Source organism: Staurois parvus, unplaced genomic scaffold (genome assembly GCF_062004578.1).
Source record: "Staurois parvus isolate SC_StPar_1 unplaced genomic scaffold, SC_StPar_1.0 ptg000185l, whole genome shotgun sequence".
In the NCBI taxonomy this organism is placed as follows: domain Eukaryota; kingdom Metazoa; phylum Chordata; class Amphibia; order Anura; family Ranidae; genus Staurois; species Staurois parvus.
The window spans coordinates 1616772-1633576 of record NW_028317981.1 but is presented as its reverse complement, the minus strand read 5'-3'; the positions used below and the strand labels follow the sequence as shown (position 1 = coordinate 1633576).

General features: G+C 48.9%; 1 protein-coding gene across 1 annotated transcript in view; it reads left to right on the top strand.

Annotated features, from left to right (window-relative positions):
- The window catches only part of SLC26A9 (solute carrier family 26 member 9), a 216762-nt gene that overhangs the window by 21927 nt on the left and 178030 nt on the right, over positions 1-16805 (top strand). The window contains exons 8-9 of the mRNA XM_089677378.1: positions 13569-13716; positions 16111-16224. Of these exons, the coding sequence (XP_089533504.1) occupies positions 13569-13716; positions 16111-16224 (262 nt within the window). The remainder of the gene's footprint in view (positions 1-13568; positions 13717-16110; positions 16225-16805) is intronic.

Sequence of the window (16805 nt, the reverse complement as noted above, 5' to 3'; positions counted from 1 at the left end):
AAAAAGCGGTCATTTGGGGCATATCTGTACTGTTCTGACATTCTTGGACCTCAAGAAATTAGATTGGCTGTCAATACTTCAGGACTGATCAATATTCAGATCTATACCATAGTTTGTGAACTCTATAACTTTCCTACAAACAAAATAATACATCCTAATTTGGGTTATTTACACCATAGACATGTAGCAGAATACATCTTGGCCTAAATTTATGAAGAACAATTATTTATTTGCAAACTTTTATAACAGAAACAAGGAAAAACATGTTTTTTTTTTCAAAATTTTCGGTCTTTTTTTGTTAATTTAGCAAAAAATAAAAACCCCAGTGTTGATTAAATACCACCAAAAGAAAGCTCTAGTTGTGTGAAGAAAATTATAAATTTTTAGTTTGGGTACAGTGTTGTATGACCGCGCAAGTCATTCAAAGTGTGAGAGCGCTGAAACCTGAAAATTGGCCTGGGCAGGAAGGGGGTAAAAGTGCCCTGTATGGAAGCGGTAAATAGTAAAAAGCTTAGATCCGAGCATGTAGGTCCTTTACAAAATAATCTAGAGTGGGTGACTGGGGACAAAGAGAGCTGAAGAAGGTATTTAATAAATTTGCCTTCTGTGTATACAAAGGAGCATGAGGGATCTCTTGTTCATAGTGGGCATGGTATTGACACAGCCCCACATGATCCACATTGGCTCACAAATGATATGATCCAGAAATATTTAGACAGAACAAAGGTGAATAAAGCAAATGGACTGGATGGTGTACACCCACGGGTCCTTAAAGAAATGAGCTATGTCATTAAAAGCCATTGTTTCAACCGGAAATCCATCCAGCAGTGAGCCTGCAAACTAAAGGACCATCAAGACCCACCACTGCACACTCCCCGGCCACCCACGCAACCGTAAGCCTGCAGCCCCCATCTCCTTCTCCTCCTGAACCCACAGTTGAACCTGGCCTGCGAGACCTGCCTCAGCCTGACCCGTACCTGAGGCCCTCCTGTCTACCCCCCGTGCACTTTGAAATAGATGTGAACCATAAATTTCTTACATCTCAGCCTGGTGAGGTCTACCATCTCCCTCCACGACGCAACCCTGCCCGGACCTGCTGAGCCCAACCGATGATCTCGACCTGGTAAGACCTACCATCGCCTACCACGACACAACCCTGCCCTGACCCAAAGCCCATTCGATGACCCCCGGAAACACTCCCACTGCTGACGTCCACCCCTCATCTCCTCAAGCCAAACCTCACCCCTCAATCTGGGACTGACACAAACTGGAACTTGCTGCTTGACTACCCTTGGCCACAACTGACCGAACTGAACTCTACCCATCCTGATCCTAAGCATGAGAACTCTTGTTACAGAAAGTTACAACTACGAGATACGCCACTGCACGCTTGACTATCTACAACCAAGCGCACTAAGAAACTTTCCACCGCACTTGTCCGCCACTCCGTTTACCGTCCTAAAATGCCACCTGTACTCCTCCTCATACTCGTCTCCTCCGTTCCCAAAATCTCTTCTCTCTATCCCTCTGCTCCTCCCAAACAACTATACATCGCACCCTCACTGCTTCCATGTCCCCACTGCGGCTCCCACCACCTCCTCCTGATACTCCACTCTCCCACTGACCCGAATGCTACCACTGGTAGACTCACACGCTTTTGTACATCCCGCTCCCATGCCACCTTTCTCACCCTTCTTCTCCTAACCGTGGGGGACATCTCCCCGAACCCTGGTCCTCCACCACCTCACTCACCCACAAGGCACCCTCCTACTGCCACGAACTGCCGCAACCCCTCAACCTAATACCGGTCCCCCTGCTCCCCAAAAACACCCCTCCATTTTCGTGTGCACTCCTGAACGCCCGTTCGGTTTGCAACAAACATACCACCATCCACGACCTCTTTGTCTCCCGCTCCCTCAACCTCCTAGCGATCACCGAAACCTGGATCCAAACCACCGACTCTACCTCCCCTGCGGCACTCTCCTATGGAGGTCTCACCTGAAACCACTCACCCAGACCCAGCGGTTGAAAAGGTGGTGGGGTTGGTATGCTCCTTTCACCACTGAGCACCTTCCAAGTCCTCCCAAACCCCCCTCTATATCCTTCTCCTCCTTTGAGGCCCACTGCATCCAACTATTCTCTCCAATCCCTCTGAGGATTGCAGTAATCTTTCGGCCTCCTGGACCCGTGTCCCGCTTCCTCGACGACTTCTCCGCCTCCTTACCCTTCTTTCTCTCCTCCGAGCTACCCACCATCATCCTTGGAGACTTCAACATCCCTATCAACATCAATAACCTGGCTACATCCCAACTCCTCCACTTAACCTCTTCTTTTGCACTCGCACAGTGCATACAGTCCACCACCCACTGCAACGAGAACACCCTGGACCTTGTTTTCTCTCATCTCTGCACCCCCCACAACCTCACAAACACCCCCTTTCCCCTCTCTGACCACAACCTCATCACCTTCTCCGTCTCCTCATCCTCTAACACCTACCCCTTCAAACGTCAAACTATCACAAGCCGAAACCTCCGCAACCTGGACCCTGCCCCCTTCCACTCTGCAGCTGACCAACTTTACGACAGTATCCTTCCCCTGTCCTGCCCTGACCTGGCCACTACTGTTTATAACAACTCGCTGTCAGCCGCTCTTAACTCCTTAGCACCCCTAACCACACGAAGCATTAGACCCCGACCGCTTCAACCCTGGCAGAATAACCATACCAAAAATCTCAAGCGACGCAGTCGTGCACTGGAGCGACTATGGCGCAAAACCAGATCCCAACAAGCGTTCACCTGATATAAGTCCGCCTTCCGCACCTACACTTCCTCCCTCCACGCTGCCAAGCAAGCCTACTTTGTAACCCTCATCAATACCCTCTCCTCCAGTCCTCGCAGGCTCTTCTCTACTTTTAACTCTCTACTCTCTCCACCCCCACCTCCACCCAGTACCTCACTCACTGCCCACGAGATTGCTAACTACTTCCAAAGCAAGATCAACGCACTTCGTAGGGACATCACCACTGCTCAGACTTCCGCCCCACCTAGCATCCCTCGCACGAAAACCCCCTCAACACTCCTTTCCTTTGACCTCGCCACTGTCCAGACTTCCACCCCGCCCAACATACCTTACACTAAAAACCCCTCAACACTCCACTCCTTCGACCTCGCTACTACTGAAGAGGTCACTAAGGTCTTCTCAGAAGCCCACCTCACCACCTGCCCCCTTGACCCTGTCCCCTCACAACTCCTACGATCACCCTCTTCTTCCATCGTACGCTCCCTCACTCACATCTTTAATCTCTCCCTTCTCTACTGGCGCATTCCCCTCCCCTCTGAAGCACGCGCACATCACTCCCATACATAAAAAACCCTCCCTGGATCCCACTGACCTAAACAACCTTAGACCCATCTCCCTGCTGCCATTTACATCCAAACTCCTTAGTCTATAATCGCCTGAGTTCCCACCTCACCGACAACAACCTCCTTGATCCCCTACAGTCTGGCTTTGGTCCCCTTCACTCCACCGAAACCGCTCTACTCAAACTCACCAACGACCTGCTAACTGCCAAAGCTAATGGCCACTACTCAGTGCTCCTACTCCTCGACCTCTCCGTGGCTTTCGACACAGTCGACCACCCCCTCCTCCTCAAAAAACTATACTCTCTTGGCCTCAGAGACTCCACTCTCTCCTGGCTCTCTTCCTATCTATCACAGCGCTCCTTCAGTGTTACCTATAACGCTGCCACCTCCCCTTCACTCCCCCTCTCTGTTGGGGTCCCTCAAGGTTCTGTCCTTGGGCCCCTTCTCTTCTCCATCTACACCTCCTCCCTTGGCCAACTGATACACTCCCACGGCTTCAACTACCATCTCTATGCCGATGACACGCAAATCTATCTCTCTACCCCTCGCCTCAACCCTTCAGTCTCCGCGCGAATCACTAGCCTTCTGATCGACATATCAGATTGGATGTCACTCCACTTCATCAAATTAAACCTTTCCAAAACCGATCTCCTAGTTTTCCCTCCAGCCCGCGCCCCCCCCCGACCTCTCCATCACGACCAACAACGCCACCATCAGCCCCACCCCGCAAGCCAGAGTACTAGGTGTCATTCTAGACTCCAATCTGTCTTTCCAGCCCCAGGTCCAATCTCTGACAAACTCATGTAGACTCCACCTCCGCAACATCTCCAAAATACGTCCGTTCCTAACCCCAGAAACTACAAAGCAACTCATTCACTCCCTTATTATATCATGACTTGACTACTGTAACTCCCTTCTCACTGGCCTACCTCATCACAGGCTATCCCCGCTTCAGTCTATCCTGAATTCTGTGGCTAGACTCATCCACCTAACTAACTGCTCCGTATCCGCCACCCCCTTCTGCCAATCCCTCCACTGGCTTCCGATTGCCCAACGCATAAAATTCAAATTACTAACATTGACGTACAAAGCTGTTCATAACACTGCCCCAAATTACATCACCGACCTGATATCCATTTACCACCCAAAACTTATTCTCCGCTCCTCACAAGACCTCCTACTCTCTAGTTCCCTGGTCCCCTCCTTCCATGCCCATCTCCAGGACTTCTCCAGGGCTTCCCCCATCCTCTGGAACTCACTACCCCAATCCATCAGACTGTCACCCACCCGACTCACCTTTAGGCGCACCCTGAAAACCCATCTCTTCAGGGAAGCCTACCCCGCCCTCACCTAACTGCCGATCTCTTCCACTCTTCCTACCACTCCATCCCCCACAGCTATTTCCTTCTGTACCACTTTCCCCTCCCTCCTAGATTGTAAGCTCCAAGGAGCAGGGCCCTCGAACCCCTCGTGTATTGTATTGTATTGTTACTGTGCTGTCTCGTGTACTGTCTCCCATTATAATGTACAGAGCTGAGCAAACTGTTGGCGCTATATAAATACTGTATAATAATAATTATTGTTTCTCATTTTTAGGGACTCTTTAATGACTGGCATAGTACCACTGGATTGGTGTAAGGCCAATGGGGTGCCTATATTTATAAAGGGATCATAATATTTAACAAGTAATTATAGACCTATTAGACCTATTAGTTTAACATCTATAGTTGGGAAGATACTAATAAAAGACCACATAGATGAGTTCTTGCTGGAAAAAAATATTTTAAGCAACAGACAGCATGGATTCATGAAAGACAAAAGTTGTCAAACAAATCTGATTTCTATTTATGAGGAGGTGAACAAAACCTTGGACAGAGGGGTGGCTGTGGACGTGGTATACTTGGATTTTGCAAAAGCGTAAAATCTACAGGCTTGGAAAAATCAGTATGTAAATGGGTAGAAAACTGACTAAAATATCGTATTCAGAGAGTAGTGGTTAATGATTCATACTCTGAATGGTCTAGGGTTGCTAGTGGTGTACCACAAGGTTCAGTGTTGGAACCCTTATGTTTTAATATATTTATAAACGATATAGGGTCTGGGATTAAATATACTGTTTCAGTCTTTGCAGATGACACCAAGCTTTGTAGTGGAATAACGTCCTTACAACTTACAAGCCGACCTCAATGCACTGTTTAATTGGGCAACTATGTGGCAAATGAGGTTTATTGTTGATAAATGTAAGGTTATGCACTTGGGGGGTAAGAATATACATGCCGCATACATACTAGAGGGGGTACAACTGGGGGAATCAATGGCGGAGAAGGATCTGGGAGTTCTGGTAGATCTGGTAGATCATGGGCTTAATAATATTATTAAAGATGGCGTCCGGAGCGGCCGCATAACCGCCAGCTCCGGTGCCCGCCGAATCCACCGGCATCCGGGCGTTAGAAGGGTCCGGTGCATCCCCCAGAGATCCTCCCAACACCCAGAAGGGGTGCTGGGCGCTCTGTCCCTCCGAAGGTGCCGCGGCGACTCGCGGCCTACCCCGGCCCCTGAAGCCTTTCCTACCGGCCGCGAAGGAACCACGGAGGACCGCGAACCGCGGAGGACCGTCACCGACTGAGACGCCCCGCTCCGGGCTCCGGAGCATCCCCTGGGGATCCTCACAACACCCAGAAAGGGTGCTGGGCGCTCTGTCCCTCTGGCAGAGCCCCAGCAACTTGCAGCCTACCACAGCCCCTGAAGCCGCAGCCTTTCCTGCCGGCCGCGGTGAACCGCGGAGGACCTCGGCTGACCGAGACGCCCCGCACCAGAAGGGACGCAACCCCGCTCCGGAGGGGATGCCACCACCAACCCCGCCCCGTCGGTACCCTCACCAGCCGCTCCGGAGGTCCTGCCATTGCCCAGGAGGGGTACTGGACACCCTGTTCCCTGCGGCCTAAGCCTCCCTACCCCCCCAACGCCTGAACCAGGACGCCGCCGCCCGCGCCAACGAGAGGGGAACCACCACCGCCTCCCCTACCTACAGCCGCCGCAGAGAGAAGGGAAGCAGCAACCACCCCCATCGGCACAGAGAGGGTAAGCCGCCACTGGCCCCGGGAGGGTTAGCAACTGCTACCACATCTGCTCCCCACCGTGTTCCACACAGCCGTGCCCCTGCCACTGCACAGCCCTGAGCCCCGTCCAATCCGGCGGAGGCGAGCCTGCCACGCGGCCTCCAGCACCCCCTGATGCCGGGCCATACAACACCTACGATCGCTGGACCCTACCGCTCCCACAGACGCTGGGCCCCTTAGCACCCTCATTCGCTGGCCATCCACATGCACTGGCCCACAACACCCATTGACGCCGGGCCCTATTGCGCCCACCAACGCCTAGCCCACTCCACCTCCAGACATCTGCCTACACCACCTCCAGACGTCGGCTTACACCAGCTCCTGCCACCGGGCCTTTAGCACCTCCTGACACCGGGCCTTCATCACCCCCTGATGCCAGGCCTTCAGCACCTCCTGATGCCGGGCCTTCAGCACCTCCTGGCGCCGGGCCTTCAGCACCTCCCGACGCTGGGCCTTCAAGACCTCCCGACGCCGGGCCTCAACACCTCCCAACGCCGGGCCTTCAATACCTCCCGATGCCAGGCCCTCAACACCTCCCGACGTTGAGCCCTCAGTACCTCCCGATGCCAGGCCTGAAGGTACTGACGCGTCGGGAAGATTGACTTCATACAGCACCTCCTGACGCCGGGCCTACGGCACCTCCAAACACGGCTCGTCCAGTCGACGAACTACTGTACCCACCGACACCGTGCCACAGCTCCCACAGATGCCAGCCTACAGCATCCACAGACTGCAACTAGCCAGCTGCTAACCCAGCCGCCCACCACTCTCACTCTCCTCCTACAGATGGACACAGATGAACTGCGCCAGGACATGACAGACTCTCCGCATCATCACGTCCTGATTGAAACCTCTCACCTCCCCGATCTGACCAGCACTCCGCTCACCCTAACATGCCACCTGCACTCCTCCTCATTTTCCTCTCCTCCATTCCCAAAATCGCCTCCCTCTACCCCCCTACTCCCCCAAAACAGCTCTACATTGCTCCTTCACTTCTTCCTATTCCCCACTATGGCTCTCGCCACCTCCTCTTGATACTCCACTCTCCCGCCAACCCACACGCTACCACTAACAGATCCACACGCTCCTGCACATCCCGTTCCCATGCCACCTTCTTCACCCTTCTCCTTCTCCTAACTGCATCTCCCCGAACCCTGGCCCCCCACCTCCACACTCCCCCTCTCAGCACCCCCCTGCTCCTGCCAGCCGCCGCAACCCCCTCAACCTTATACCTGTCCCCCTCCTCCCCGCATCCACTCCTCCTCTGTCGGTTGCACTCCTGAACACCCGTTCAGTTTGCAACAAGCTCACCGCCATCCATGACCTCTTTGTCTCCCATTCCCCCAACCTCCTAGCGGTCACCGAAACCTGGATCCAAGCCACTGACTCCACCTCCCCTGCAGCACTCACCTATGGAGGCCTCGCCTGGACCCATTCACCCAGACCGAGTGGTCGCAGAGGCGGTGGGGTCGGCATGTTCCTGCCACCACTGAGCACCTTCCAGGTCCTCCCTAACCCCCCCTCCCTATCCTTCTCCTCCTTCAAAGCCCACTGCATCCAGCTCTTCTCTCCCACCCCCCTGAGGATTGCAGTAATCTATCGGCCTCCTGGATCCGTATCCCTCTTCCTGGACGACTTTGCCGCCTGGCTTCCCTTCTTCCTCTCCTCCGAGCTACCGACCATCATCCTCTGGGATTTCAACATCCCCATCAACGTCAACAACCCGGCTACTTCCCAACTCCTCCTCCTAACCTCCTCCTTCGCGCTCACACAGCACACACAGTCCTCCACCCACACCAATGGAAACACCCTGGACCTCGTTTTCTCCCACCTCTGCACCCCCCACAACTTCTCTAACATTCCCTTCCTCCTTTCTGACCACCACCTCCTCACGTTTTCCATCTCCCCCTCCTCTAACCTCCCCCCCTCCAAAGCGTCAAACCATCAGCAGCCGTAACCTCCACAACCTGAACCCGGCCCATCTCCACTCGGCTGCTGACCGTCTGTACGACAGTATTCTTCCACTGTCATGCCCTGACCTGGCCACTATTGCGTACAACGACTCACTGTCGGCTGCCCTCGACTCCCTGGCACCCCTAACCACGCATAACATCAGACCCAACCGCATCAACCCTGGCAGAACGACTATACAAAATGTCTCAAACGATGCAGTCACGCGCTGGAGTGATTATGGCGCAAAACCAGATCTCTTCGTGCGTTCTCCCTCTACAAATCAGCCTTCCTCACCTACACCACCACCCTCCACACCGCCAAGCAAGCCTATTTCATAACCCTCATCAACACCCTCTCCACCTGTCCTCGCTGGCTCTTCTCCACTTTCAAATCCCTGCTCTCTCCCCCCCCACCTCCACTCAGTACCTCACTCACCGCCCACGAGATTGCCAATCATTTCCAAAACAAGATTGACGCAATCCGTAAGGACATTGTCAACTCACAATCTACCTCTCCACCTAGCCCCCCTCCCTCCATCACCCCTTCAACTCTCCTCTGACCTCGTAACTGCACTGCCCCCTACCATACCTAACGCTCCGCACACTATCACCTCCCCAACCCTCCACTCCTTCAGCCCTGCTACCACTGAGGAGGTCACTAAGGTCTTCACTGAAGCCCGCCTCACCACTTGCCCCCTGGACCCTATCCCCTCACAACTCCTCCGGTCACCCCCCTCCTCCGTCATTCGCTCCCTCACCCACATCTTCAATCTCTCCCTCTCTACTGGCACATTCCCCTCCCCCCTAAAGCACACACACATCACCCCCATACTCAAAAAACCCTCCCTTGACCCCACTGACCTAAACAACCTTAGACCCATCTCCCTATTACCACTCACTTCCAAGCTCCTTGAGTGCTTAGCCTACAATCACCTAAGCGCCCACCTCACTGATAACAACCTCCTTGATCCACTACAGTCTGGCTTCCGTCCCCTACACTCCACCAAAACCGCCCTACTTAAAATCACTAATGACCTGCTAACCGCCAAAGCTAATGGCCACTACTCCGTCCTCCTGCTCCTCGACCTCTCCGCGGCCTTCGACACAGTCGACCACCCCCTCCTCCTTGCCAAACTGCACTCCTTTGGCATCTCTCCTGGTTCTCCTCCTCCCTATCCCAACACTCCTTCAGCGTCACCTATAACGCTGCCACCTCCCCCTCTCTCCCCCTCTCTGTTGGAGTCCCCCAAGGCTCTGTCCTTGGACCCCACCTCTTCTCCATCTACACCTCCTCCCTTGGAAAACTGATACACTCCCACGGCTTCAACTATCACCTCTATGCCGACAACACACAAATTTACCTCTCCACCCCTCACCTCACCCCCTCACTCTCCGCCCGCATCGCCCATCTCCTGAACGACATATCAGACTGGATGTCGCTCCATTTCCTCAAGTTAAACCTGTCCAAAATTGAGCTCCTGGTCTTCCCCCCAGCCCGCGCCCCCCCCCAATCCTCTTCATCACGACTAGCAACGCCACCATCAATCCCACCCCACACGCCAAAGTCCTGGTTGTCACCCTGGACTCAAACCTTTCCTTCCAACCTCATGTCCAATCACAAAGTCATGCAGGCTCCACCTCCGCAACATCTCCAAGATATGTACATTCCTCACCCCAGACACTACTAAACAACTCGTACACTCCCTCATCATCTCACGCCTGGACTACTGCAACTCCCTTCTCACTGGCCTACCCACACAAACACTATCCCCACTCCAGTCTATCCTGAACTCAGAGGCTAGACTCATCCACCTCACCAACCGCTCCACATCTGCCACCCCCCTCTGCCAATCCCTTCACTGGCTCCCAATTGCCCAGCGCATCAAATTCAAATTACTAACTCTGACCTACAAAGCCATTCACAACGCCGCCCCAAACTACCTAACTGATCTGATACCCAAATACCACCCTACCCGTGCCCTTCGCTCCTCACAGGACCTCCTACTCTCTAGCTCCCTGGTCTCTTCCTCCCACGCCCGACTGCAGGACTTCTCCAGGACTTCCCCCATCCTCTGGAACTCCCTACCCCAATCCATCAGACTGTCACCTACCCTCCTCACCTTCAGGTGCACCCTGAAAACCCATCTCTTCAGGGAAGCCTACCCCACCCTCACCTAAAAACCGATCTCCTCCACTCCTCCCACCACTCCATCCCTCACAGCCACCTCCTCCTGTACCACTATCCCCTCCCTCCTAGATTGTAAGCTCGAAAGAGCAGGGCCCTCGAACCCCTCATGTATTGTATTGTTACTGTATTGTCTCATGTTCTGTCCCCCTCGCTATTGTACAGCACTGAGCAAACCCTTTGGCGCTATATAAATACTGTATAATAATAATAATAATAATAATGGCATGCAATGCCAAGCTGCGGTTTCTAAAGCGAGCAAAATCCTCTCTTGTATTAAAAGAGGTTTAGACTCCAGAGAGAGAGATATAATTGTACCCCTGTACAAATCATTGGTAAGAGCTCATCTGGAATATGCAGTTCAGTCTTGGGCACCAATTCACAAAAAGAACATTGACGAACTGGAATAAATGCAGAGACGGGAAACCAAACTGATGAGAGGCATGAAGGAACTCAACTATGAGGAAAGATTAGAGGAACTGAATTTATTCTCTCTTGAGAAGAGGAGATTAAAGGGGGATATGATCAACATGTATAAATACGTCAGTGGTTCATATAGTGAACTCCGTGCAGCATTATTCACCCTGAGGTCATCACGGAGAACAAGGGGGCACTCTTCACTCCTGGAAAAGAGATTTAATCTCCAAATACAGAAAGGTTTCTTCACAGTAAGAACTGTGAAAATGTGGAAAAGACTTCAAGAGTTGGTTCTGGAAAGCTCAGTGTATTGTTTTAAAAAAGGCTATGGATTCTTTCCTAGATACACATAATAGAACTGGATACTAACATTTATAGGTAAAGTTGATCCAGGGAATATCCAATTGCCTTCCGGGGATCAGGAAATAATTTTTTCCCCTGCAGGAGCAAATTAGATCATTCTTTGCTGGGTGTTTTTGCCTTTCTTTTGATCAAGTGTGGGTATAGGATTATAACTTTTTTTGGTTGAACTGGATGGACTTTTGTCTTTTTTCAGCCAGACTAACTATGTAACTATGAAATTGCACCACACCAAAAGTAATACATGCACTACTTTTGAAAACACATTTCAACTGGATCAAATGGTACTTTTGTAGCATGCAATCCTGTGTGGGCAAACACACTTCGTTTGTGATCTGTATTTGGGGTGTCATTGACATTGCAAGTTCATCTTTGGCAGTAAGGCTACGATCAACAATAGCAACTTTGAAGGTTGATCTCCAAGTCCTATAGTCCTCTGGACAGCCATTGAACCTTGAGAGTGTAATGTTAATGAGCTTGCAGCAAATCATATATTTGTAGAAGTCAGACAGGCTCAGTGCTCTCTCACTCTTTGGTGCCAAAGTCACTTGTGGTACCCCTTGGGCATGAAAGTTCTCTGGGAGGTTCACTAGGATAAATTGATGTTGCAAGAGCATTTAGCTGTGGTTTAGTCACTAAGGCTTCTGCTGACTGTTGCTTGAACTGTGGCTTGTCACTGGGAGTCACATTGTCATTGATAGGAGGTGATATGGTTTGCTGTGTGGATGCACTTTTGTTGTGGACTTAAAGAGGGACTCAGGCTTTTGCAAGTTATAGGTCTTTTGAGAGTCTGAACAGTATTGTTAGCACATATTCACTGGTGCGTTCAATTGGATCTTTCAGTTCTGCTGGAATAGAACAGTCTGAATTAGTAATTTCTCCCATTGCTTGTTCAAGGACCTTCAGCCTTGCCAGGGTAGCTGCTTCCTCCCTTTCCATATGCAGAATCTTTATTTGGGATTCCACCTTTGCTTGGTGAGCTTTGCTCTGAGCTTTTATTTCTCCTTGGCGAGTTGTCATCTCCACTTGGCAAAACATGGGACTGCCAAAACATGTAATTTGCCCACATTCAAGGACACATTACCATGTGGCCTAGAGACAAGTGGCCTTATTCATCCCAAAGAAGACAGTGAAGCAGGAAGAGGAAATGCATCACTAACTAGTGGGAGGGGACAAGATGTAAAACAGAAAAATAAGGTGACATAACTCAAATATCCACAAGATAGCAGTATATTAACATTAACCATAACTATGCATTGCATTATATTGTTACACAATAAGTGTAATAGCACAAGTATTGTTGCACATATACAGTATATAATTTAAAACAATCTGTTTTTCTGATAATGGAGTGTGAAAATGAAGTGTTAACCTGGCCACATTAGTGTCTTTCTTTTACCTTTATGTTTAGTCCTAGTATTTAATCACAGCAGTGATAAAGTGTTAGCCTGGCCTCATTAGTGTCTTTTTTACCTTTATACCTAGTCCTAGTATTTATTTACAGCAGTGATGTAAAAGGACACAGACACTAGCAACAATTGCATGAAAGAGTGCATTAATCTAGTAAAATTAGCTTCATTGTAATTAAACAATATTCTTATTTCTTCTTATTTATTTTGTCAAATTTCATTTCATACTATGTTTTTCGAAAGATTAAAAAATACATCCAGCAAAATTAAAGGCTAAGTTCACCTTTAAAAAGAATAATACATGCATATGATTTTGCAGATAAAATATGTGCATTTATTATTTTTTTACACTGCAGCTTGCAAACCATTGCACAATCAGTTGATCGCAGATGCAATGTTAGGCTCTTGCAGACACTCAGTACAGATGTCTGCCCATACCTCTGTAATGGCTAATTATTACCAAGGTGCAGGAAGATTCCTGCCTTGGTGGAAGATGTGACTTGTAGTTCATTCACAGATCTTGTGAACAAAAAATGTGGCTGCATGGGCAGAGCCCCCACAGCCACACTGTTTTTAAAATAAGACCGCGGGTACAAGGAGAAGTTCCTCTTCCCGTTGTCAAAAGGGGGCTCTGGGGAGTTTGGCTGCTGCATAGTAACAGGTTACACCTTAAATATGGGTGTAACATGTTACAAAAGGTGAACTTATCCTTTAAAAATAAACATGAGAAAAACATAAAAATAATCTACTTGTCTAACTTGCAGATTTCCTTCTCCTACCTTACCGCAAGTCAGTCAGTGGGGAGAAATGGTTGGCACAGCATTCTCCCTAGCTATTGTTGGCTACGTGATTAACCTTGCCATGGGCAGGACCTTAGGAGCAAGACATGGTTACGATGTTGACCCAAACCAGGTTAGATTTTTGCAGTACCAATCTTTATCAGTCTGTTCAAGACTCTATGACACATCATGTATTAGTGGTGTCAGATTTCACCTGCCACATCCTGATTTCACTATTCAGCAATTCACATATAATAGCTTTTTCTAAGAATGTTTTATTCTTGTAATAAACACATAAAATAAAACAATATAACACTGAGCAAGGTTTTGTAAGAGTCTTGCAAGGCAAGGGAAATGGGTCACTTAAACCTAGGGCTGCTGTTAGAACCACGGGGGCCCCATACAGCTAACCTGACAGGGCTCCCCCTCAAAAAAACACATTTTATTATGCTTTGGTTATGAATGAACACAGTGAGTGATCAAAAGTGTTCATTTAGAAAAGGAAGGGGATGGTAAATGTGATGCATTTACCGGACCTTTCCCACACTCTCCATCCTGAAGGATCCTATTGTGTGCTTGCAGCTGCCAGTGGGAACGAGGGAAGACGGCAGTACTGCAGCGGGGGGGGGGGGGGGGGGCCTGGGCAGCTCTCCTGGCCCAAGCCACATACAGGAGGACTGGTGGTACTCCCTTTTCCACTGACTGCCCTGCTAACCCCCCCCCCCCCAAGGCACTCCACACCCAACATCATATACTCACCTTTTCATACTGCTGCCTTGCAGCTCAGTTTTCCCAACTTCTGCCTAAGGGAGTGAAGCAAAGTAACCAGCACTCCACTCCATTCTCTCATGTGGCAGCTATAGTTGCCTTAGGATTAGCACTGTGTTGTCACATGGGGCCTGGAAAGGAATCCATAGCTATGTTTGAGTGGAGGTTGAAAGAGCAATACAGGAATGACAAAGGTGAGCTTGATTGCCCTCAAATTTCTCCATTATAAGTGAGAGTTGGCAATCCAACTGTAGAATTTGGGTAATAATTAATTAATAACCCCCCCCCCCTCAAAAGTTAGTAGACTAAGCACATAGTTGTGCCAGGTAGTAGGTGCCAGATAGTAGCACTGGCTGCTGAAATATTCTCTTTATAGCCCTGTTGAAGCTTTATGAAAAGTCTGTGCTTCTGGGATAATGGTCTTATGGTATCTTTCTGGGTCTATATGGGCTCTGGGTTGCATTTACAATTTTTTGGAAAAAGATATTTGCCTCGCATTCTTAAATATACAACTTTGTAATTGGCAAATTAATATGAACGTATTCTGAAGTCTTTTAAAACTTCATATATGTAATCTCCATGTACTCCACATCAGCACAGTTGACATGTCATTAGATATTTCACATACAGTATGCTCAACACTGGTGATATGAAGGCATGTCTTCAAATACTTTTGAAAGTTAACTCACAGATGGTGCAAAGCAGGGGGAAATGCATGAATGATATTTTCTTTCATTCATTTGTTTCAGCATTTCTCTGGATGAGAAATTAAAATAGAAACTGTGTGGAGTTTATGGCTTACTTGTGTACTTGTGTAAAGCATAATATACTAATAGAACAATTACAATATCTTACCATGCTACCATTTGTGAATCCTTTACATATACTACATTAGTACATCACTAATTTTAACAGAACTGATTTTAGAAGCGAAACAAGAAAAAGATTGGATGAGTTAAACTAATTCCATTGCACTTTATGTGACCATAAAATATATGGGTTGAGTTACAAAAACTGGAGAGTGCAAAATCTGGTGCAGCTGTACATGGTAGCCAATCAACTTCTAACTTCAGCTTGTTCAATTAAAGTGGTTGTTAAGGCAGAAGGTTTTTTTTTTTTACCTTACTGCATTCTATACAGTAAGGTAAAAAACCTTCTGTGTGCATCTCCCCCCACTGCCCCCTAAATACATACCCGAGCCCAATCTCTATCCAGCAATGTGCATGAGAGCCTAGGCTCTTTTGGCTCTCTTGCTCCTCATTGGCTCAGATACAGCAGCAGGAGCCATTGGATCCCTCTGATGCCAATCAGAGCCAGTGACGAGGAGCAAGGGGTGGGGCCGAACTTATGGATAAACAGAGCAGGGATCAAGAGCTAGCATGCATCAGTGCCCCCATAGCAATCGGCTTGCTCTGGGGGGGACTCGGCGGTGTGGGGTGGAGCCAGGTTTTCCAGCTGGAGGTGCGAGGAGGATCAGGACTGCTCTGTGCAAAAGCATTGCACAGAGCAGTCCAGTATAACATGTTTGTTATGGTTATAAAATAAAAATTAAGCTTTACAATCACTTTAGACTTTGACAAAAAAAAACATGGAAGATGATTGGTTTCTATGCAGAGCTGCACCAGATTTTGCACTCTCCAGTTTTAGTAACTCTCAACTCCATAGTATTTACAATTCACAAATAGCTTTGACACTAGTCATTAGTGTTCCTATTGTACTTATAAAAATATACTGAACACAAGCAATACTTTTCTTTTAGGAAATGTTGGCCCTCGGCTGTAGTAACTTCTTTGGTTCATTTTTCTTTATCCATGTGATTTGCTGCGCTCTTTCTGTTACTTTGGCAGTGGATGGGGCTGGAGGAAAGTCACAGGTAAGTATTCACGTTTCAGAGATGTGAGATGTGAAATGTCAGAGATTTTATTGAAAGAAATTATCTGATACAAGATAAAAAGCATACACCCCAAACAATCCAACTACCAACCAATATAGTAATCCATTGAATCCAGTCAGTTTTCAAGCTACTTTAGTCTAATCTGTTAAGAAATGAATTAATGTTGATTGTGCACATAGTCACCATTACACTGTCTTATAGAATAAGAAAGTTCAGAACACAAGCATCTTATTCCTACAAAATGGGTTATAGGCCTGTACCTTCACGTAATTGTTCACTGACAAGCTTTTGCAGACGCCCCCTGGGGTGCCTCGCAGGCAAGACAGAATGCTCAGAGGAGAGAAGGCATAGGTTAGCCTCAACTAAGATCAGGGAATAACTATGGCATCTGAGGCCAGAGCTAGAGGATTCCTAGTTCTGAATACAATGGGGGGGGGGTTTATATCAGACCGGACACATCTAGATGAAGAGGCTATTCCCCTTGGTCCAAGCTGTGGTGGCTGAGATAATCCACCTGCCAGTTGTCAACTTCTAGGATGTAGACCACAGAATCGCTAGAC